Raw genomic sequence first — 23,696 nt, 5'->3', positions numbered from 1 at the left:
TGGGAATGACCAAAGATTGCTAAATCTAGGCTCTCGAGCAAAAAAAAAAAAAAAAAAAAAAAAAAAAAAATAGAGGAATTATGGTAAATGGGAAAGAACTAAATCGCCTATGACTTGCTGTTGACATTATTCTTTTAGGAAACTCTGCATAAGAACTTCAATAAATAATCAATGAATTGAATGCAGAAAATAAAAAATAAAGGATTAAATATAAACAAAGACAACACCATAAAGCCAGTACAAATGGAACAACAGGAAACAGGAAACTGATATAGTAATTCCCTTTGTTTACCTATGACAAAAGATCATAGTCAAGAAAGACTGTGAAGAACAAAACTATACATAGACTTCAACTTGGTTGGATAGCCTTTAGAAAACACTGTTAAGTGCCTAAAGGAAACATCCCAATCTGCCTTAAAAAAATATTCAACAGTTGTATACATCCAGTCATGACATGCAGAAGTGAAATGTGGACTTTGACTAAAAACTGACCAACAAATTGAGGATTATCCAAAGGAAAATGGAAAGATCACTACTTAGTATTACCATTCAAGAAAGACAGTGTATAATACTTAGGTCATAGCTCAGACTAGGGTAAGAAAAATATTATAAAAGCCATTAAAAAGATACAGATGGCAATGGGCATATTGCAAGTAGTAACATTCAACAATGGACAAAGTTGATATCAGAATGGTATTCCAGAGATGGAAAGAGAGACATGAAGACCAAAGAGATGGTGGAGGATGAGATTAAAGAGATGGCTGGAACTCAGTATAAGAGAAGCACTCAAGATAGAATTGAATGGAGGAATATGGGGGGGGGGGTTCATCTAGCAGTGGGCAGAAAATGGCTACTGAAGAAGAAAAAGCAGAATAAATAACATTTAAAATGAAAAAAAAAAAAAAAAAAAAAAACTTGTGATACATTCTACTGCTTGCAGATTTTCCCCCAAAATATTGGCCAATTTAGTCCAAACTATAAAGCTTCTCTCCCAAAAAATATTGGAGAATCATATAAATCAGAGGTTCTCAACCTTTTCCAGTGGCGTACTACTATATTTAATTCAAGATATTAGATGTATCAGCAAGGCCGTGCCGTGGGTAGGAGGTGTCCTTCTGCAAAATTTTTTTCAGCACCCCCCATAAAATAAGTTTCCATGGAAAATTTTTGCGAAAAATTTTACTTTTTTAAAAGTACAAAACAGTTTATACACATACACAAAAAAAAATAAATTTTATTTAACAGTAGTAGAACATTGTAATCAATGAAATTCATTAATAAGGAATTTTTAATAATAAAAATTTTCAAAAATGTTTATTCCTTAATATATAAATACAAGAGAATATATATATATATATATATATATGCTTTTAACTCTATAACAATTAGTATAAATGTAGATTTATTTTACATATTTATCTGTGTTGCTTTAGCCGCCACAAAATTTTTAATAATATCTTTAATGTCTAATGAATCCATAATATTATTTTCAATTGATATAATTGATAAATCCCTTAGATGCTCTCTAGACATTGTTGACTGCAAATAATTTTTTTATTAGTTTCAGTTTTGAAAAACTTTTTTCCCCTGATGCTATGGATATTGATAATGTTAAATAAATACGCATCACAATCGCAGTATTCGGAAATATGTCGGTTAATTTATTTTCGTATATATAATTTAAAACATCCTGAGGAGCCAACTCTTTTTTTTAATAAAACATTGCAAAGTTTTTAATTCCTCAAATAAAGTCATACCATTAATATCGCTCCAATCTTTTAACTTGCTAATGTCTCTTATAACTTTAAATTCCTCGCTATGTTTTTTTAACAGTATGAATCTTTCGTGACTGAAGTTAATGTCGTGTCTAAAATCGCGAAGAAAATATTTATTTTAAAATTTTGTTTAGGATCATGCGTTGTCTCATCTGATGCTTCGTAACCAAACATTTTTGTTTTTGTTCTTTTGCGAATGTCTGGAAAAATAGGATCAATATTAAGATCGTTTGCCACTTCTTTTGCGGTTCTAAGAATATTTTCAAAATATTGGTCTGTTCGGTGAGTATTTAATTCTTGTATAACATAATCATGATTTTCTGTAATTTTTCCTATATCAAATGTCGGATTCTGCATTATTTTGCTTGCAACATTGCAAGACTTAAGATTTTGTACCAAACATGAACAGAGCAAATAAATTTAAACGAATAAATCTTTGAAATTAAGTTGTCAGCCTGAACTGTAAAATCGATATCTTTAGTTATCTTCCGTAATATCAAAAAGAGCCTGATAAATTTCCTTGATATTATTTTTAAGTGGCTTCATTGCTTCTATTCTACCTTCTCACCTAGTAGCAGAAAGTGGTTTCAAATTTAAAACATGAATGTTTTTTAATATAGCCCAACGCTTCACAGATATTGAAAAATAATTATAAATTCCTGCATTATCCCAAAAAATCTACATTTTCACAGGATATCTTAGCTGCATCATTAACTACCAAATTTAATGAATGAGCAGCACACGGAATAAAAAACGCCCTTGAATTTATTTCAAGTATTTTTTTCTACAGTCCATTATGTTTGCCTCGCATATTTGAACCGTTATCATAAGCTTGGGCACGTAAATCCAAAATGATTAAAAATGAACAGATTGAAAACCCAAAAAATGTTCATGAATTTCTGCTATATTTGTATCTTTATTTTGATTAACAAATCTAATAACAATAGATAATTGTTCTGTATGGCTTATGAGTAGTGTCAAGAATTAATGAATAATATTTCGCCTCTTTAACCATTTCTAAAATTTTTTGTTTTATAGCTTCAGAAATTATACGGATGATTTCATTTTGTATTTTATCACCTAAATAATGAGTAATGTCCCTTTTTTGTGATGTTTGGATGCGATGCAAGTGTTCTGCCATTATCGAATCAAATTTAGTGACAGTTTCTACTAACTTTATAAAATTGCCGTTATCATTTTCAAAAAAGTTTTTGGGAAGAACCTCTAAAAGCTATACACTGTCTTGATAAATATTGTATTATGTAGCACCTTCTATAACCAATTGCCAATATTTTTTCTCAGTTTTGTATAATCTTTGTTGTGTGCAATCAATAATGCATCTCTTAATCAACGACATTTTAAGTTTGCTGTATTTCTAACAGTTTTTAATGTGCGCGGAACTTGTCTCGTGTATTTTTAGTTTATGACTCAAATGTTGCCAATCATTACAACCATATTCATTAGTAAGTTGTGAATTTTGACTACCAAATATTTTGCAATAATAACAGAAAACTGAATTTCGCGAATCTAAATAAACTAAATAACTTCGTAAAAGTTTTTCTCCATTTGCTAAAGTTCGATAATAGTATGAATCGGAAAACTTGTGGCCAGATTCATCTTTGGGAAATTCTTTATTAACTACTTGATGCGGGCAATGCTCAACTAAAAAATCTCTAATTTTGGTAGTTATATGATTCGGCCAAGTACCTGGATCATTAACATTAAAATTTAAAGTAAAATTTGAAGTTTCGTGTTTCACTGAATCGGAATCCAATATTTCTTCTGCTGCAACTTCTGTAGACAGTCCAGTTAGGCCAGTTTCATTTTCGCAATAACATTTGTTTCTTCATAGTTATTTTGTGTCCACTCTTTTTCTGTAGTAGAGCTATTTGCTTCAACAGAACTTTCTGTTCTTCGTTTTTTATATGGTCCTGAAGTTAAAAATTTATTCAGCAATCCAGCCAATTTATGTTCCAGTTGTACTCGTTGCAATTGTCTTTTCCTGTTTTGTGCACCAGAAAACTTCTTTGGCTTTTTTCCCGACATCTAGGGATTAACACACTTGGTTAGATTTTAAAATAAGAAGAGCGGTAAAAGTTGTCCACCAAAATAAATAATAATTTCTGAAATTTTCCCTTAAACTTATTTTTTAACCCTTTAACCTACTATTATTTTTAAGGTGAATGGCCCAAGACTGACTATTTTTTATTATTATTATTACAGAATTTGATTTTTCAGATGTTTTGAATAATAAATATGCTTACATTTTAGGGATTTTTTGAAAATTAACATGTAGAGATATTAGCCACTGAATGATATGTGAGTGATATTTATTTAATATTTTTTACATTCTGTTAACTGTTTAATAATTAAGAAATTTCTAGAATATTAAAATTATTTATCAAAGCAATTAGTAAAAGGACCCCATCCCAACGTCTTCCAACCAGAACAAGAACAAATATATAAATAAAATAAATAAATTTTCTACGTCTAGAAAATAAATAATTTTCTTATTGAAAATTATTTATTTTCTAGACATCTAACATCTACCCAACATAACATAAAAATCTTTTGTTTTCAAAATAAGATAATTAACTAAAATGAAACAATTTAACTGATTTTCAAACTTAGCAAAAATATAATAGATGTACTTACTTTACGTGAATAATAATCCAAATTCACAAAAATTTACTAAACAACAATAAATATATTTTTTAAAACAAAAGGCAACTGCACAGTAACACTGTTAATGTAACGCACAAAATGAAATGATGCAAAAATACACCAAAAATTATCAAGAAAGGGCCAATTGCAGTTGTGTAAACAAAGCTCATCTAAAGGGTTTTATAGCTCATAAAATAACCTATGTTTATTAATTTAATTCGAGCCGCGTCAGCCTGATGCACCGATAGTCTATCCCGCATATATACGGGATTTTTAGCTATGGCCCTTCAGCTGATTAATATGTTTATAATTTATAAACTATTATCTTTAAAATTTTATTTGTCTATCAAAAATCTAAAAATATGTACACAATTAAATTCAAAGTCAAATTGTCCAAAGTCACTTAAACACAGAATACACAATACATTCAAAATTGAAATTACTCCAAAAAATATGTAAGTGCGTATTTGGATAGACGCTATTTCATCTATCCAAATTCGAAGCGAAATTTAAGAAAATGAACATCGTAATATACGCCTATGTTTCAGACTAAATATTTTTGGATAGATCAGTGTTTCTGAAACTTCAGATATCCGCATACCCCTTCTTTAATTTTCATTATTACCAAGTACCTTTTCAAAATAATAATAATAATAAATAAATAAAAATATATTTCATTGTAAATGTCTGTTTTATTTGAATTTAGATGTACATTTAAACAAAAAAAATATGATTTATTTTTAATAGAAAAAAATTTATAAAGATACTATACATTTTTACTTAATATAAATAATTTATCATCAATGAGAGGAGTGAAATTGCTTATTTCTATATCTGCTATATTGCTCTCTTTTGTGCGTTTTATAAATCCAGTCTTTAACCAATGATCCATACTTAACAATTTGAAAGCTAAAAAAATTACTATATTTACTCGACTATAACTCGCACTTTTTTCCCAAAATTAAAGCTAAAAAAATTGTGCTGCGAGATATATGTGGCAATTTTTGGAAACTGAAGTTTTCAGGAAAAAAAAACCGAAAATGGGTATGACTTACCAAGAATCTTCTATTCTCCATCACTGAATTATCGCTCAAATGTGAAATTCAGGGAGATAGAGACTTGCAATTTGAGTAGGAGAATTCATGTATAATATAATTTAATATATATATATTTATATATAGACTATAAAAGTTTATGAAATTCACATCGTATGATATTTTAGGAGTTGTTTCCTTAAGTATCTAATAAGTGGGTTCTAAAATGTTTAGTTTTAGTATGTATGACTATAATTTTTTTATTAATAAAATATAATAAGCACATAAGCGGTTTCCTTGTGTGCAATCAGTTATCTACCCAAATAGAGTCATCTTCTTTCCCGTTATATCAAGCAAAAATTACCAGTAATTTAAGACTTGAGATACGTAATGAACAATCCTTGACAAATTACTAATGAGAAGTGAAAGATGTGTGTGATTGTAGGCCAGTATAATAGAGAAAAAGCCACTATTAAGAAGCGCATATGATTGGTGCAGTATTAACAAAAGATCGCACTACCCAAACAAAACAAGCTGACAACCGAATTGAAATGCTAATTCTCTTAAACCGATTTCCATAATATCTGAAATGCATTCACTATATATTTCTTAGTTTTAACACATTCATGACGGGGTAGTGTCAAGCAAAACCATATGTTGCACCTGCTGTATATAGCAGTTTTTGTTGGAGGGAAGATGCGATTAATTAGTTAGTGTTTATATTCCCAGTGGTCTGTAATTGCACTATTTGTTGAAAAATATATATTATGCAGTCTGCAAATGATGTCTGTGAACCTTATCCAGTGACATGATAAAACTAATTGGTTTTAGTGTTTCTGCAGTATAATGGCTGTTGGGGATAGCGTATTGTTTACTGCAGCGAGCGAATTATCACTCAAATGTAAAATTCGGGGAGACAGATTTGTAATTTGAGTAGGAGAATTCATGCATAATATAATTTAATATATATATTTATATATAGACTATAAAAGTTTATGAAATTCACATCGTATGATACTTTATGGGTTGTTTCCTTAAGTATCTAATAAGTGGGTTCTAAAATGTTTAGTTTTAGTATGTATGACTAATTTTTTTATTAATAAAATATAATAAGCACATATTTAACTGTCAATGGGAAATGGCGCTTTTTTATTTAGTAAACTAAACGCTGTATTTTTGTAAAATATCTTGTTGCCGTAATACAGCTGAACGAGCGCCCTTATTAAGCAGTGCTGTGAGGCAGGCTGCGTCTATGCTACATCCTGTCAATGGTACTAGGCAAAGCACAGCGTAAGAATGAATTCACGGTCTGACTTAAACTAATAATTTCCACTAAAAATATAAGAAACAATCGAGAATATACAATTTTTGCTGAGTTGATGCTTACTCTGTGAAATAAAATCTGTGGTAATATTGATAACATTTCACTTCAAACTATATAATTCAAGAATAAGAAAATTTATATATATATTTTTTTATTATTTTCCGTGGTGAAATGGCGCCCCTATCTTCAAGCGCCCTTGTGCGGTGCACAATCTGCACAACCACATGGCTCGGCCCTGTGTACCAGTAAGGCAGTGGCTCACGTACCACCAGTGGTACGCATACCATAGGTTGAGAATCCCTGATATAAATCAATTCCTCTCATAGACTTTAGGGATCATGACAACAATCCTACGCAGTTTGGCTTTAAATATGACCAAATGAAAAAATAATAATAATAAAAATTAATATGCACACATATTTTGTGTGTTTGTGTACGTGCACACATGCTGTGGCATCTGTTCATTCATTTTTCCCATTTCTCTCTAAAGTGATCTTCAGAGAGAAGATCACCCTTCCACTTGCTCAGGATCCAAGATGTAGCAGATACTTAAAAGTCTAACCAGTATACCCTAAGTTTAGGATGTGTTTCACAAAACCCCGTTGAGAGTTGACCAAGATAACCATTTGCTGGGTAGATAACATATCCACTCTCCATTCAACAAGCTATGGGTTTGAAGCTTAGCATGGATGCTTGTGAAGAATGTCTACTTTCATCACTTGGTGTATAGCCACTTCCCTATTTACTATCTAAGACTTGTCTGGTTCTTAGCCTGATTACAGTACCAATGTAATCAGGCTAAGTACAAATTAATATAGTACAAATTTTTATTGTTTGCTTATCCTAGTGTAAAATACAACACAAACACAAGAATATAATTTCCCTCCAGTGTAACACCATCCATCTTTTCATAAGAAAAAAGTACTAATAAATAAGCCAACATTAATTAATCTGAAAAAATTGCACAGCAAACATTGCAAAATAATAATGATGATATTAATAATAAATATAATTAAAATGATAATCTGGCATGTGGACCTTATCCTAATAAGGACTGAAGATCCAAAACAAACTAATCTGAACTTTAAATCACTGAAGAAAACAAACATTATCAGCATAAGATTCAAATTCATGGTCAGAATACATGTAATTCTATCCTTCCATCCATGCATTCATAATTTCACTATACTTCTTTATACCTTCATAATCAGTCAGCAACTCCTTGCTTCTTTCCTCCAAGAATCCAACAACATATGCTATGCAAAGAAGCATGTGACAACTGAAGCAATTCATTGATAAACACAAAGTACTCCACTGATCAACCATATGCTAAACTAGCACAGCAGCCCATTCTTTCTTCCTAATCAAACATTGAAGAATGTTGATCTACATATCAGTCAAACTGTGTTTGATTTTCATAATAGGGTTTATCTAATGATGCTTAGCCTGTCAGTTAACACTGTACCATAAATATTCAAACAAAAAAATAAAGCCAGAGTCAAATATTAAAAAAAAATCTCTTATCATGAAGTTATCCAAAATTTCCAATTTCACTCTTAATTGTCATTAGACTATTAATTCTTGGAAATACCACATATTTTTGGTAGTGAAACTACTTGTTTCCCTAAAAATTCTTGATGCTGTCCAGTGAAGAGCAATTTGGTTCACAGATGACACTTCCCTCAGAGACTTACTTCCACCTCTATCTCTCAGTTGCAATGTTTCAGCTCTGTGTCTCTTCTACACTTACCTCTATGGTCACTGCTCCAGTAAACTGGAAAACATCATTCCTCTGCTTACTGTTGGGCCTGTTAAAACAAGAACAGAAGCTCCAACATTCCTTTCAATACAACTGTAAATACATCAAACCCACTTCTCCTCTTCCTCATTTATTCCATCTACCTCTGTCCTCTGGAACAACCTTCCTCATTAACCTTCTGCTCCTTAAGAAAAATGTCAACAGACTTCTTTTTTCTCATTCTTTACCTGCACCATGTTGACACACACACACAGCACTTATGTGCTACAAGTTCTTGTGCAGCGTTTCATGTACAGGATAAAAAAAACGATAGCTTGAGAACATTAACAAACTAGCAAACAACAGTACTGTGTGAAGCATGGACAGACTAGCCAGTGTAAGTGTAAGAGTTGGAAAGGTACACAGTAGTAGGTTTTGAATTTTTCACATATGTACTTATGTGCTTTGCTTTTTCTTTTTTTTCCCTAACAAAAGTTGGAGGGGGGGGGGGGCAAACAAGAAAGGTGTTATGAAACTATGATGGATGAGTGCCTTCTGTATTCCACTTAATTATATATATAAATAAATAAATGACATTTAGTGTATCAAGTTTTTTAATATAAAATATGTAGAAATATAAAAATATTTTTATATAAAATATTCAAGAGACACTGAAGTTTTTTATACATTATTGTAAACTTCTAAGAAGGCCTGAAGATTCTCTATTACCAACTTATAAATGTGCTTGAAAGACAATTTTAGATTCAAATCCTTTGCAAGGAAGAATATATTTTATATTTTCTCATAAATGCTTCCTTAGTTCTTCCACTTTTGGCAAAACCTGCAACAAATAAAAATGACATCTGTAACTAAATTCTAAACTACTGAATTTTACAAACTTATGTAATTCAATTTTTTTATTATTATTATTATTCTTATTAAGATCAGATCTGCATGGAATTAGAGACTGATCATGGAAGACACACACACAAAACCTATCAAATTGCCTTAAATTAATTCAATGTGTTCACATTCCTAACACTCTCAGGCAATACATTCCACTCATCAGCAACTCTCCATGAAAAGAACCTACTCCTGACTCCTTTGCTTACAACCTTCATATACAGTTTCTTGTTCTTACCCCCTTCCCATTTTTCATTTTATGAAAAAATTTTTCATTCTATGAAACATTTCTTCCATGTTAACCTGGTAACAATCAGGTAACCAATATAGGATGTTTCGAATTAAAGTATCCATATTCAAGAAATATAAGATATACTTGAATATACTATTCAAGTATATTCAAGAGTATACTCTTGAATCCAATACATCTTCAGGACTTTCTTTACTAAACTGAATAACTGCTGACAAATTTGCTGCAGGAAATCAACAATAAAAAGACAAAAACTATAACAATAAATAGGAATATGGAAAACCTCAACTGCATTCACAGTGGAAAACCTACAGTATAAGTAAAACATTCCACCAATTTAGGCACAATTTTTAATGAAGATGAAACTAAATATGGAAATACAAAGAAGTCAATGACCCCCCCCCCCATATATGGCAAGGTGTATTGTGCCATGTAACGAGTCAGGTGTTTTTGGCCTGTATAAATTGCAGGAATATGATGCTCCCAAGTCAGTACAACTGGGTCCAGGTGAAATGGCTGTGAGAGGGAAATTGATGGAGTTTGAAAGAGGTGTCAAGATACAATGCCATGTTGCAGACTTGTCTTCAGTAAATTGTTGACAAATTGTGCCATTCCAGATCAACAATCAGTGATGCCAGTCAAACACTAAATAGAAATCAGTCAAAACACTAAACTAGGTGTATACAAGACTGTGTTCAAACCAATTTTAACTTATGGATCTGAGAGCTGGGTTAGAAACTTCATAAAACATTTGATCAAAGACTGGAGACCACAGATATATGAGAGTTCTGAGAAATATCAGGGGAGGAGTGAACAGATGAGATGGTATCAGTGGAGGTGTCATATTAAAAAAGAGGATGAAAAGAAATTTAAAAACAGAGGAAAACTCATGTAAAAAAATTATTTAATGTAAATATTAGCATAAGTGTCATAGGCATCTTCAGTACAGAATCATAGAAGAGCAATTAAACAATAACAGACAATTTTAAAAAATGCCACCTAAGTAGCTAATGTAAGATAACATACAGTCAATAATTTCCTAACTAAAACACACACACACACACACACACACACACACACACACACACACACACACACACACACACACACACACACACACACACACACACACACAGGGGTTGGACAAAATAATGTGAACTCCTGGAAAATAGGCGATATGTCTTTATTATTAAGGCGTGGGACCACCATTTGCCTTTAATACAGCTGTCAACCATCTTGGAATAGATTCATACAACTTTTTAATAGTCTTCAGTGGAATATTGTAGCATTTATCAATCAGAATATCTGCCAATTGCCTTAGAGATGTTAGAGGAAGGAATTTTCTTCTCACTCTGCTCTCCAAAATTGACCAAAATGGTTTGATGATGTTCAAGTCAAGTGACTGAACTAGCCAGGGCAGATGTTGAAGTTCTTCCTAGTGCTCCTCAAACCAAGACTAAACTAATTAATAAAGAAACACGTAAAAGCCACAGTGATATCTTTAATTAATAAAAGGACAAATATTTCTTACTAAAATTAATAGTACATCTTCAGTGTCTGTTACAGTAATAGGAATGGAATACAAGCAAAACGTTTGGTGGATCACCTATTAAAATACAATCGTTACCGCGTGCTAGGAAATAATAGAAAATAAAAAATTTAATCTACTAAGATAAATGGTTTTTTACATAAAATAAAAGTCTCCCAGATCTTTGAGAGAGACAGACAGTCATTTCTATTTAAATTCAGTCAGTGTAAGATAGTTTCACAACTTTCTTTGAATAAGCGTTCATATTTGAATCTGCATCTATGGAGGAGAACAGCTTTATCCCACTGGACACTATTGAGTAGAGTCAATACTGTGCTGTGCCAGACCAGACTTCAGAGGTTTGTTATAATCAATATAATATTGATGTTCTTTTATTATTTTTTTCCAAAGAATGGCCAGTTTGTCCAAAATAAGAGACATCGCATTTGCAAGGTATTTGGTAAACGCCAGCCAAAGATAGAGAAGACAGTTTATCCTTTGTAGAAGGTAATAAAGAAGAAATTTTGTTGATAGGAATATATATTGGAATCAACTGATACTTTTTCAGAATTCTACCTATAGGTTCTGAGATTTCTGGAATGTATGGAATAGGAACTGTGCGGATTGTTGAAGAAACTGTAGGTATTGGAACATAAGAGTCAAGTATCTGTTGAATTTGATTGGAGTTGTAATCATTTGATTCCATTAAACTTTTTAATGATGGAAAGTTCTTGTTGTAAGATTATTGGGGAAGAGCAAACTTTATGTGCTCTATGAATTAGAGATTTAAGAATGCCAAATTTTTGAGAAGTGTGGTGCGCAGACTTTTTGTGAATGTATCTGCCAGTAAATGTGGGTTTTCGAAAGACGCTTGTAGATAAGGTACCAGAAGACGTTCTAGTAAGGAGGATGTCCAAAAATGGTAAAGTACCAGAGTTTTCTTTTCCCATAGTGAATGGGATGTGTGGGTAAAGGTTATTTATCCGTTGTAGAAAAGTGGAAAGTTCATCTTCAGTGTATGTGTGTGTGTGTGTGTGGCCAAACAGCAAAAACATCATTGATGTAACGGTACCAAAGAGATGGTTGAGGATGAATGAATGAGAACATAGTATTTTCGAATTGTTTCAAATAATCGTTTGCCAAAGGTGGAGACAGAAGGAGTACCTTCAATTTGTTTGTAGATTTTGTTATTCCAACTGAAATAACCTGAGTGGATGACATATTCGAATATCCTTGCGATATCTGGAGGGTAATCTTCATATAAAGAATTGACTGTGTCAGTTAATGGGATATTGGTGAACAGAGAAATGATGTCAAAACTGACTAACATTTCAGAATCTGTAATTTTAATATCCTTGATTTTTTCAAGAAAATCTGTTGAGTTTTTTATATAGGATCTGGAATGACCAGTGAGAGTACTTCAGGAACGTGATAATATTTTTGCAATCCGATAAGTTGGAGAATCAATGCAATTCACGATAGGTCATACAGGACAGCCTTCTTTATGGATTTTTGGGAATCCATATAGACAAGGAGTTCTTCCAAAGTAGGTGCGTATTTTATCCACATAGTTATGATCCCAACTGATAACCTCATCAAATAATTTATTTAGTTGTTTAATTTGTGAATTAGTAGGATTACGTGTGATCTCTTGGTAGGTCGTGTCTTCTAATAGGCTGGATACTTTTGTCTCATAGTCAGTCTTATTCATGATTACAATAGCTTTTCCTTTATCGGCCTTAGAAATGGATATTGTATTATCTTTTGTTAAAAAAGTTAGACCTTTGATTTCAGCATTTGATAAATTGCATGGAGGTAATTTGCTTTTGAATAACGAAGTCGCAACTTCAAAACGTTTTGTTGGCATCTTCGCTAGGAAGTCCTGATAGATTGCGTTCTATATTATGTAAGAAATCAAGATAAGGAATGCGTGAAGGAATAACAGCAAAATCAAGGCCCTTTGCTAAAGCACTGGTTTCAGCGTTGGATAACGGGAGGTAATTTGCTTTTGAATAACGAAGTCGCAACTTCAAAACGTAGTTTGTTGGCATCTTCGCTAGGAAGTCCTGATAGATTGCGTTCTATATTATGTAAGAAATCAAGATAAGGAATGCGTGAAGGAATAAGAGCAAAATCAAGGCCCTTTGCTAAAGCACTGGTTTCAGCGTTGGATAACGGGCGATTGGAACGTTTACAATCCATTTATTTGTAGACGTACCGTCAGAGGTAAGGTTTTTCTTTTGCTTGTTATATAAAGAATTGTATTTTTGCATAAGATTTTGAAAATTTCTCTCATAACACTGGGATAAGGTTTGTTTTGATAAACGAAGAACAATATCCAATAAATCTTCATTAAGAACAGCTGAAATGTCTTCTTCGAGAACTGATATATAATTGATATTAGAAGCTAATTCCTTTTTGGCAGTACGAAGTTCATTACGAATTAAGGAAAAACTTGCACATATATAAATAGAGTGGGCTCCAGGCGACCGAATTGTTTCTTTAAATCTAGCGAAAGTGAGAATAACTTTAGTATCACGGAACTTTTTGAGGAAGGCAATCTGTGCTCGAAGCTTACCTTGTAGAACCGATAATTTTCCTGTTAGTTTAGTAAATTGTTCCCCATGAAGGATAATTCTGATTTTAAGAGCAACCTGTGGCATAGTAAATTAATTAATAAAGAAACACGTAAAAGACTAAACTGTTCTGGCTATGTGTATGGGCACATGATCATCTTAAAAAATGACACCATTGTTGTGGAAACAACATTTGGACCACAGAACATACCTGATCAGCAAGAATGTCTATATGCACAGGCAGTAACTTGACTATTTATCAGCACTGATCCAGCTCCATGTTTGACAGTTGGAACCAGATAGTTCAAACTGTATGCTTTCTTGGAAGTTCTCCACATGTAAACCTGACCTGTTGTTAGAAATAAAGTAAATGCTGACTCATCGGACCAAATTACTTGTTTCCAGTCATCAGCTGTCCATGTTTTACGACAGTTGTTTGAAAAGTTTGGTAAATTTCCAATAGATCGCAACACAATTTTCATTTATTCATACCAGTGTTGGCACGTATCATCTTTTTCATGATCCCTGGCAAAATTTTAGCCATGTGTGACACATAGTTCTTGTTTGGCAAACATTTAAAACGACTGTGTTAGCATTTTTTATAAAAATGAAGGAAAAACGAGTTTTGTGCAGTGATAAAACACTTATTTGAAGAAGTAGATGGCTGCGCAGATCAAAGCCGAGTTAGATGCAATTCATAAGGACTCTGCACCAGCATTAAAGACTATTTATTTTTGGATAAATGAGTTTAAACGTGGTCATAAGTCCATCGAAGATGAAGCACACTCTGGGCGCCTGACTGAGGTCATTACGAAGGAAATGACTGACAAAATCCATGGTATTGTTATGGAAGACCGCTGAGTGAAAGTGCGTGAGATTGTAGGCATCTCAACTGAATGGGTGTATAATATCCTGCACGAAAAATTGCACATGAAAAAGCTGTGTGTACGATGGGTGCCATGATTGTTGACTGTCAATCAAAAACGCATGTGAAAAGACATTTCAACACAGCGTTTAGCTATGTTTAATCGCAATTTTCAAGATTTTTTGCATCGATTTGTGACTGTAGATGAAACTTGGATCCACCACTACACATCTGAGTCCAAGCAGCAGTCAAAACAGTGGACAATGGCCAGTGAAAGAGCACCGATAAAAGCCATCAGCTGGGAAGGTGATGGCCACTGTTTTTTGGGATTCCCAAGGAATTATCATAATAGACTATTTGGAAAAGGGTAAGACAATAACAGGAATCTATTATGTGTCATTATTGGACTGTTTAAAAGAATAACTGAAGAAAAAACGGCCAAGATTGGCACACAAAAAAGTGCTCTTTCATCAAGACAATGCACCAGCACCATCCCACACATCGGCAGTCGCAATGGCAAAATTGCATGTCACTTTTGCTGCAGTAGTTCTGTGTTGTTTGGACACAATCCTTGTCAGTGTTCGATAGTCACTCTCATTCGATTTCGGTTTTCAGCCACTATTCTTCTTCCTGGTGAAGAGTCTTGCCATGCTTTGTGTACACAATCATAATTGTGGAGACTGTTGCTCTTGAAACACCAACCAATTGAGCTGTTCTAGTTACAGACACTCCTACTAAATGGGTAACTTTGTCTGACAAGTTACCCATTTCACTGACTGCTGAATATAACTTGTACTACACTGGCAAACTTAGGGAACACAAACAAAGAAAAAAAACAACAAACAATCTTTATATTGTTTGTTTGTTTTTTTTACAGCGTAGCATACACTAATAATATTCATCCTTATAACAATGGTATTTTTTCACTTTCCAAGCAGACACACACACTGCTTGGAAAGAAATCAATGGATGCCACCATGGGCAAGGTGAATCTTGGTATGTAATAAGTCATGTATTTATAGCCAGTATAAATTGGAGCAGTATGATGCTCCCAAGTCAGTGCAACTGTGTCCAGGTGAAATAGCTGCAAGAAGGGAACTGACAGAGTGTGAAAGAGGTGTTGTGATAGGATGCCATGTTGCAGGCCTATCTGTTCAGCAAATTGTTGACAAACTGGGTCATCCTAGGTCATCAATCAGTGATATCAATACTGAATGGAAGTGTAGGGAGTCAACTGCAAGTGCTACCCACAGTGATGAGCCACCACACTCACTGAATGTGAATGCTACAAAGGATAATATGTATAACTGCCATTTGTTAGCTGACATGCTGAATGCAGAGTTATGGGCATTGATTGAAACATGAATCTGCACAAGAATATTCAGAACAAAGACTCACAACATAGTAAACAACAAAAAATAAAAAAATAGGTTTCCATGGTAGAACTGCAATATACCATTCTCATATTACCCAAACCAACATGTAGTGTCATCTTCAGTTGTGCAAAAAGCATGTACAGTGAGACATGGACAATTGGAAAGCTATGCTATAGAGTATGAATCATGCTGCACCCTCTACAGAGCAGATGGATGGTTGTGGGAGTGGCAGATACCCAGTGAACATCTTTTACCAGAGTGCGTAACCCCAACTATGAAATTCGGAGGTGGCAGTGTGATGGTATTATTATTATTATTATTACATGACACCTCCAGGGAGTCCAAAGTCTCATCGAGAGAGGGCATCTACTCTATAACTCTCTTGTCTTCACCAACTACACCAATGCCATCTACCGCCCACCACTAACATTTCCACAGACAATCGCAAACATCCATGCCCATGGTGGGATTCGAACCCGCAGACTTTTGGCTGGAGAGCGGATATGCTAACCACTCGGCCAACCAGGCCGGCTATAAAGAAAGTAAAACAGCAACCACACGAGCCAGCCAGGGTATGGTCCTATTTATCTTGGTTTGGCCTTGGACCACTGTTTTGTGTTGCCACAAACAATGAACTCCAAGAGGTATCTGAATATTCTGGACAATGCAATGCTCTTTACTTTGTGGCAGCTCTATGGAACTGACATTGTCTCTTTCAGCAAGAGAATGCACTGTGTCATAAGGCTGCTGCTGTAAACGCATGGTTTGTGGACATGAACGTCACCACACTTGACTAGCCTCCACAGAGCCCTGATCTCAACCGTATTGAACAGCTGTGTGCTGAACTTGAGTATCAGTAAGGTCAAGTGATTGCTGCCTCCCCCTCGACAGTCCAGGACCTCATTACATACCTACAGGAAGAATGGTCCAAAATTCCCACCGATTGTTGTCATATGCTTGTGGAAAGTATGCCCCATACGACTGCTGCAGTCATTACAATGAAAGGAAGTCTTATATCTCATTAAGGGAGCTGCCATGGTTGTTTATTCCTCACACTATGGTGTCTGTTGACTTCTTTCCGAGCAGTATACTGTGCCATTACAAAGGTTACAGCAATACACAAAGCAATAAAAAAAGTAAATACCTAAATAAGTAGATAACAGAACAAGTAAAGCTGGTATGTGGAGTCTGCTGAATAAATTTGTATAGAATTTATTATAAATTAACCAAAATAGTAAAAATAGATAATATGTAAAAACCGCTATTCCTCAGCCGACATGTTGACTGCAGAATTCATTCTGGACACCAACTGGAACACGAATCTACACAAAAAACATTCAGAACCAAGGCTCACAACATGCGTTTCCATGGTAAGGCCACAATATGCAAGCCACACACATTGCCCAATTCATATTCTAACACTGTGTAAGACAGTTTACAAACCAATTTTAACTAATAGGTGTGAGAGCTGGATTAGAAATTAAACAGTTGATGAAAGACTATCAACCATAGATATGAGAATTCTGAGAAAATTATTATTATTAGGAGATACACACATTATACCAATGGCAGTATCATATGAAAATTAAGATATTAGAAGAAACTTGAAAGTATTCAAGAATGTGTGAGCACAAGCTAATCTAAAATAGTATGGAATAGGTAAGTTTGTGGGTCTCACCATATTTGAGACCTATAAATAACAGATTAATCTGAAAAAAATATAGATATATTATTAGGATGCTAATAATAATGAAAAGTTAATTATGTAGTACTTCTGGAGAGTATACATATCAGGAATTTGATAGTGATGAATTGATCTTTGCTCTTTCACTCAATTTTAAGTATTTTTGCCAAAGGCTTCCACAGTGATCTGTGTTATCATTTTCTTTCCATTTTCCGAGTTAACTGCATATTCATTATTTTCAACAACTTTAATTCATAATTAATAATGGACAAAAAAAAAAAAACAGAGAAATGATCAAAAAACAAAAAAGCATGTCTCAACTCAGAATTCAACAATAAGTCATAGCTAAATCACTGATGTTCTAAAAGTGCAATCATTTTCTCATGCTTGCACTTTTGCATATGACACATACATATCATACATAAACTAACGAAAGTTCACTTTGCAATGGAAAAAGAGCATAATCACTTCCTTACCACTTGGGTTTATGAAAAAAATTAAATGAAGGACCTCTACAGCAACATGCAGGAAACCCACATAAACTAAAAGAAATGAGATATGTCAGGATAAACAAATGTAAACAAAGTACAAATGAAGAAAGTGTGAGAGAAGAAAGCTGAAGATAATAACAAGGTAGTCATAATGAAAGAGATAGCGCTCTTGTATGTTTAAGCCTTCACAGCATAAAGCATGAGGTAGAGCAACTGGAAAAGCATATAGCATAACAGAGAAGAATAAGAAAGAACTTAGGAGGGTAAGAAGAAAATATTTTATGATATTTTAATGATTAGAGATGTGCTTGTTGTGTGTATGTGAGAGAGAGAGACATCCTTTCTTGGTTTAAAAATTACAAATACTAGTGATGCTTAGAATGTAAATAGGCAAAGTGAAAGAATTAATAAATTTGTTAGGTATGAATGATTTAAAAGGTATGAGTATGGAATGTGAGAGGATATGAAAGAGTTGAGTGACTAGATGTTTTGGCATTTAATGGTACAAGGACAGCAAAGAAATACACTTCTTGGAAAGAAATCAACAGACACCAGATGGGCAAGGTGCGTCGTGTCATGTAATGAATAATGTGTTTGTAGCCAGTATAAATTGGAGCAATATGATGCTCCCAAGTCAATGCAACTGTATCCAAGTGAAATGGCTGTTAGAAAGGAACTGATGGAGTTTGCAACATGGCATCCTATCACAATGCCTCTTTCGCAGCTCCATAATCAGTGATACTATGCTGAGATGGAAGCGCAGAGAGTCCACTGTAAGTGCTACCCTACAAAGAATGTCACCACACTCACCAAAAATAACTGTGGGTGCTACAAAGGATAATATGTAAAAACTGCTGTTCCTCAGCTGACATGTTGAATGCAGAATTCTGGGCATCAACTGGAACATGAATCTACACAAAAAGCATTCAGAACCAAGGCTCACAACATGAGTTTCCATAGTAAGACCACAATATGCAAGCCACGCACACATTACCCAAACCAACATGCAGTGGTGCAAAGAGCATGTAAAGTGGGACATGGAAGCCTGGAAAGCTGTGTTATGGAGCAATGACTTGCACTACATCTGTCCCACAATGACCCACACCTGTCCATCTCTCTCTATGGAGATGGACTGGTGTGGTGGTGCAATGGTATGGTCCTGATTTTTTTTTGGTTTGGCCTTGGACTTCTGTTTGTAGTGCCATGAACATTGAACTCTGAGAGCTATCTGAACATTCTGAACAATGCAATGCTTCCTACTTGGCAGTTCTATGGAACTGACCACTGTCTCTTTCGACAAGACAATGCTCTGTGTCATAAGGCTGCTGCTATAGCTTCGTGGTTTGTAGACATGAATGTCACCACACTTGACTAGCCTCAACAGAACCCTGATCTGAATCCTATTGAACATCTATGGAATGAAATAGAGTACTGGGTGAGGCCAAGGAATGTCTGCCCCCACAACAGTTCAAGACTTCATTACAAGAAAGATCCAAAATTCCCATCGATTGCTATTGTGCATTTGTGAGACGTATGCCCCACAGGATTGCTGCTGTTATCACAGAAAAAGGAGGTCTTACATCTTATTAAGGTGAGCGTCATGGCTGTTTGTTCCTCACACTATGGTGTCCGTTGACTTCTTTCCAAGTAACGTACTCTGCCATTACAAAGATTACAGCAATATCATTATTATTATTTCCCAAGACCTCATGGAGGCAAAGCCTCATCTGGGAGGTCCTTTTATCACACACACACACATCTCATCATACCGTGTCTTAAACACACTCAAACTCTTTGCAGACACCACACTCTCAGGTAAGGCATTCCAATCATTCACAACTCTGCACGAAAAAAACCTGCCTCTCACTCCCCTACTCACACCCTCTTTATACAGTTTCCAGGGATGACTGCTGGTTCTCCCCTGATCTCCCACTATTCTCTGTAGAACTTATAGACCAGTCTGTGTGTCATCAGTAGTTGTTAAGATCTTGGAGAAAGTGGTGAGGGACTGTATACAGCACTGGGCAGATGTGGGTAATGTTATCTGTGAGAGTCAACATGGATTTGTAAAAGGGCGCTCTTGTTTTAGCAATATGCTAGCCTTTTATAATAAAGTTACAAGAACATTAGATGAGGGAAAGGCATATACTGCAATTTTCTTAGACTTAGCAAAGGCATTTGACAGGGTGCCACATGATAAGCTGATATTTAAGTTGCAACACATGGGTCTGGATGTCAGATTGGTCAACTGGATTCAGGATTGGCTGTCAGAGAGTTGTGTGTGGTGGAGCAGTTTCAAGGAAACAGAAGGTTACAAGTGGGGTCCCACAGGGCTCAGTACTAGGACCTATATTGTTTAACCTTTATATCAATGACATTGCCAGTGGATTGCAAGGGGATATTCAGTTGTTTGCGGATGATGCGAAGCTGGGAAGGATTATTAGTAATAGTGCAGATGTGGTAGCCCTGCAGAGGATTTGAATAAGATAGATAGATGAGCAAATGAATGGGGGTATCAGTTTAATGCAGCAAAATGTAAGGTCTTGAGGTTTGGGAAACATCGATGGGGTGCTGCATACTCTATGGGAGGAGTTATACTGGAGGAAGTTGGGGGAGACAAGAGATCTGGGGTTGATGATTGATAGAAACCTGAAGTTTAGGGGACATATTGCAAAGGTGGTGAAGGTAATACAGAGGATTGCTGCAATTATGAGAAGGACACTGACCTGCAGAGATAAGAGGGTTATCATTCCATTGTATAAGTCTCTGATCAGACCACACTTGGATTATTGTTCTCAGATTTGGTCCCCAGGATTTGAAGGGGATAAATTAACTGTGGAAAAGATACAAAGATGGATGACAAAGATGGTCTCAGGACTGTACAAGGATAGTTATGAGAATCGGCTGAGGGAATGTGGACTGCAGAGTTTGGTGGATAGAAGAAGAAAAAGTGATATGATTGAGACTTTTAAACTGTTGAGAGGTGGTTACAGGGTTGACACTGGGAGTTCTTTCACTTGGTTGAACGGTGGGAAGGAGTGATGACAAGAGGCCATCCCTGGAAGTTATGAAAGGAAACTGTGAGCAAGAGGGTGAGGAGTGGTTTCTTTGCATGGAGGGTGGTTGAGCCGTGGAATGCATTGCCTGATAGAGTGGTGAGGGCGAGAACGGTCAATGAGTTTAAGGAGTGGTATGATAGACTTTGTGTTTCTTAGTGGGAACCTCCCCTCGATGAGTCTTGACAGACTTTATGTTCTTAGGAAGGACCTCCCACGATGAGTCATTTGACTCCATTTAGGCCTGAATAATAATAATAATAATAACTTCTCCACCATTGATCTAATAACAACTCCTTACCAACTTGTAGGTCTCTATCATATCCTCCCCCTCTTCCTTATCTCCACCAGACTCTGCAAATTATATCTTCTCAATCTTTCCTCATACTCAACATTCCAGAGGTCAGAAACTACCTTAGTCAGTCGCCTTTGGACCTTTCCAACATCTCTTCATCCTTCTGAAAACCCGGTGACCAAATATACGAAGTAATAAAAAATAAACACTAAGTAAATAACATTTACTTATTTAGAGAAATAAGCATAATATAAATACAAGTAAAAGTACAAAAAGTTACATAAATATAAGTACAAATAAAGAAATACTGCAGAGAAAGTGAGAAGTGATAGAGCAGCTGCAGCCACAGTCATGTTTCTCTCAATTCTAATGGGGAAAGGAATTCAGACTAATCAAAGATTAAAAGTAAGGATCTATAGAACATAAAACACTGAATGTGAATTGTGCACATAAGAACAGTGGCCTGTAAAGAATCCTTTCCTTCATGCTTATGCAGTGATCAGAATACATTAAGAAAATTATAGAACAATTTTACTCTAACACAGTAGTTTGTTCCATAATTTTCTTAATGTGGCCTGTAAGTCTGTATAAATCATACATTTTTGGTAGCAGTTTTATGTGTGCAAGTGAAAACTAGATGGCATTCAGTTCAGTAGTATAGTTACTGCATTCTTGAACTGCTAGTACAGACAGGTAAGAAATTAGAGTACTCTTCTCAGTGCTAATGATGAAATAATACATGACTTTCTTAGCTGGCACAACCAGCAGCTGTATGGAGCGAAAACCTGCTATAGAGGAATACCATCACATACAGTGCAGGTGATGTTGTCAACATTCATATAGTTTGAGATATGTAATATTGCAATTCCTAAACTAAGGCAAAATGCTAGCCCATGTAGGATGCTTACACAAAGACTTTATTATTATTAGCGCATAGTTAAGTGGCAAAGTGAAAAAAAGGTTTAAATGCTTTGACATAAAGGTTTTGAATGAATGACATGCAAAATGCTAGTAACTAGTGAATAATATCCTTCAGTAGACAGGACCCAACCACTGCAGGGTACGCTCCCTTGCAGAAGTGTAGATTTGTGAAACAAAGAACATCAATCAGTACCTCATTCTATAGAGGATAACATTCAATGATTTCTTGCACTTTTTTCTTTGTGATTAATATGTGTAAGAAGCATAAGCTTTCTCTCAAAAATCAAACATAAGAACTTGACCTCTATAGCTACTGGACTAAGAATTTGTCCCATCCTTAACTCTAGATCTGAGTGAAGATTGTTTTGGGTAAAATTGTACACATTCATGACTTATTTTTCACGGTATTAACAACACCACACGCTTTTTTCACAAAGATGTTTTATTAACGCTTATATTTCGCTGATTTTCAACTCGGCATCATTAGAGCACAACACACTTGTATACGTGACAGTGAGTGAGTGAAACAATATAATTGCAAAAGACAAAAGATCTAAAGTTCTATTTTTGGCACCCTCTAACGAAAAAAAAAAAAAAAAACCAGCTATATGCAGGAGTTTTTCTTAGGATAACCATCTCCCAAATTTTTGGCAAATTAATGGAACCATATTTGTTAAGGTTGGGAGAATTCCTCAAAGCCATTGCTGACTCAAAAAATAACCTTTCAGATCTATAACGACTCCTAAATAGCACATTCGTTTTCCTCCATCTAATCCTGTGTGAAGGAGTGTCCAAAGCATGGTCTGCCAGTCCCAACTTGCCATAGTAATAGTAGCGAATGTATCTTTCATGTTCTTCCAGGCGGATGTTCACTGATCTTCCTGTATGCCCATAATAGGCCAAGTCACAGTCACAAGGAACTTCATACACTCCTGGGTGTGCTAAAGGGTAAAGTTTATCCTTAGGTGAGCGGATCAGAGCTGCCAGCTTGACATGAGGTTTGAAAGTGGTGCGAAGGCCATGTTTCAACGAAACTTTGGCTATCTTTTCCAATGTACCTCTGATATAGGAAACAGAAATGGTCATGTTGTATTCTTGTGTATTAGGGGAGGGCAGAGTAATGGGCCTATATAGTATTTTATTTATTTTGTAGGGATTGTAGCCGTTGGCTAAGAATGTATGGCGCAGATATTGGAGTTCTGTGGTCAGAGCTGTA

The 23,696-nt window shown here is 34.9% G+C and overlaps 1 protein-coding gene across 4 annotated transcripts in view; it reads right to left on the bottom strand.

Annotated features, from left to right (window-relative positions):
- Nucleotides 1-9,150: 9,150 nt before the first annotated feature.
- LOC150100723 (interleukin-1 receptor-associated kinase 4-like) overlaps nucleotides 9,151-23,696 on the bottom strand; it is a 206,311-nt gene continuing 191,765 nt past the window's right edge. For 2 of the 4 annotated variants that reach the window (XM_090402006.1, XM_090402009.1), the window contains one exon: nucleotides 9,151-9,398. In XM_090402006.1, the coding sequence (XP_090258132.1) occupies nucleotides 9,300-9,398 (99 nt within the window). In that variant the 3' untranslated portion in view covers nucleotides 9,151-9,299. Of the gene's footprint in view, nucleotides 9,399-21,595; nucleotides 21,723-23,696 lie in introns of those variants that run through there. The other 2 variants (XM_090402007.1, XM_090402008.1) reach the window with 2 other exon arrangements.

This window comes from Typopeltis vanoorti, chromosome 12 (assembly GCF_054136105.1).
Source record: "Typopeltis vanoorti isolate ZY-2024b chromosome 12, IOZ_Tvanoo_1.0, whole genome shotgun sequence".
In the NCBI taxonomy this organism is placed as follows: Eukaryota; Metazoa; Arthropoda; class Arachnida; order Uropygi; family Thelyphonidae; genus Typopeltis; species Typopeltis vanoorti.
This window is presented reverse-complemented; position numbering and strand designations above follow the sequence as displayed.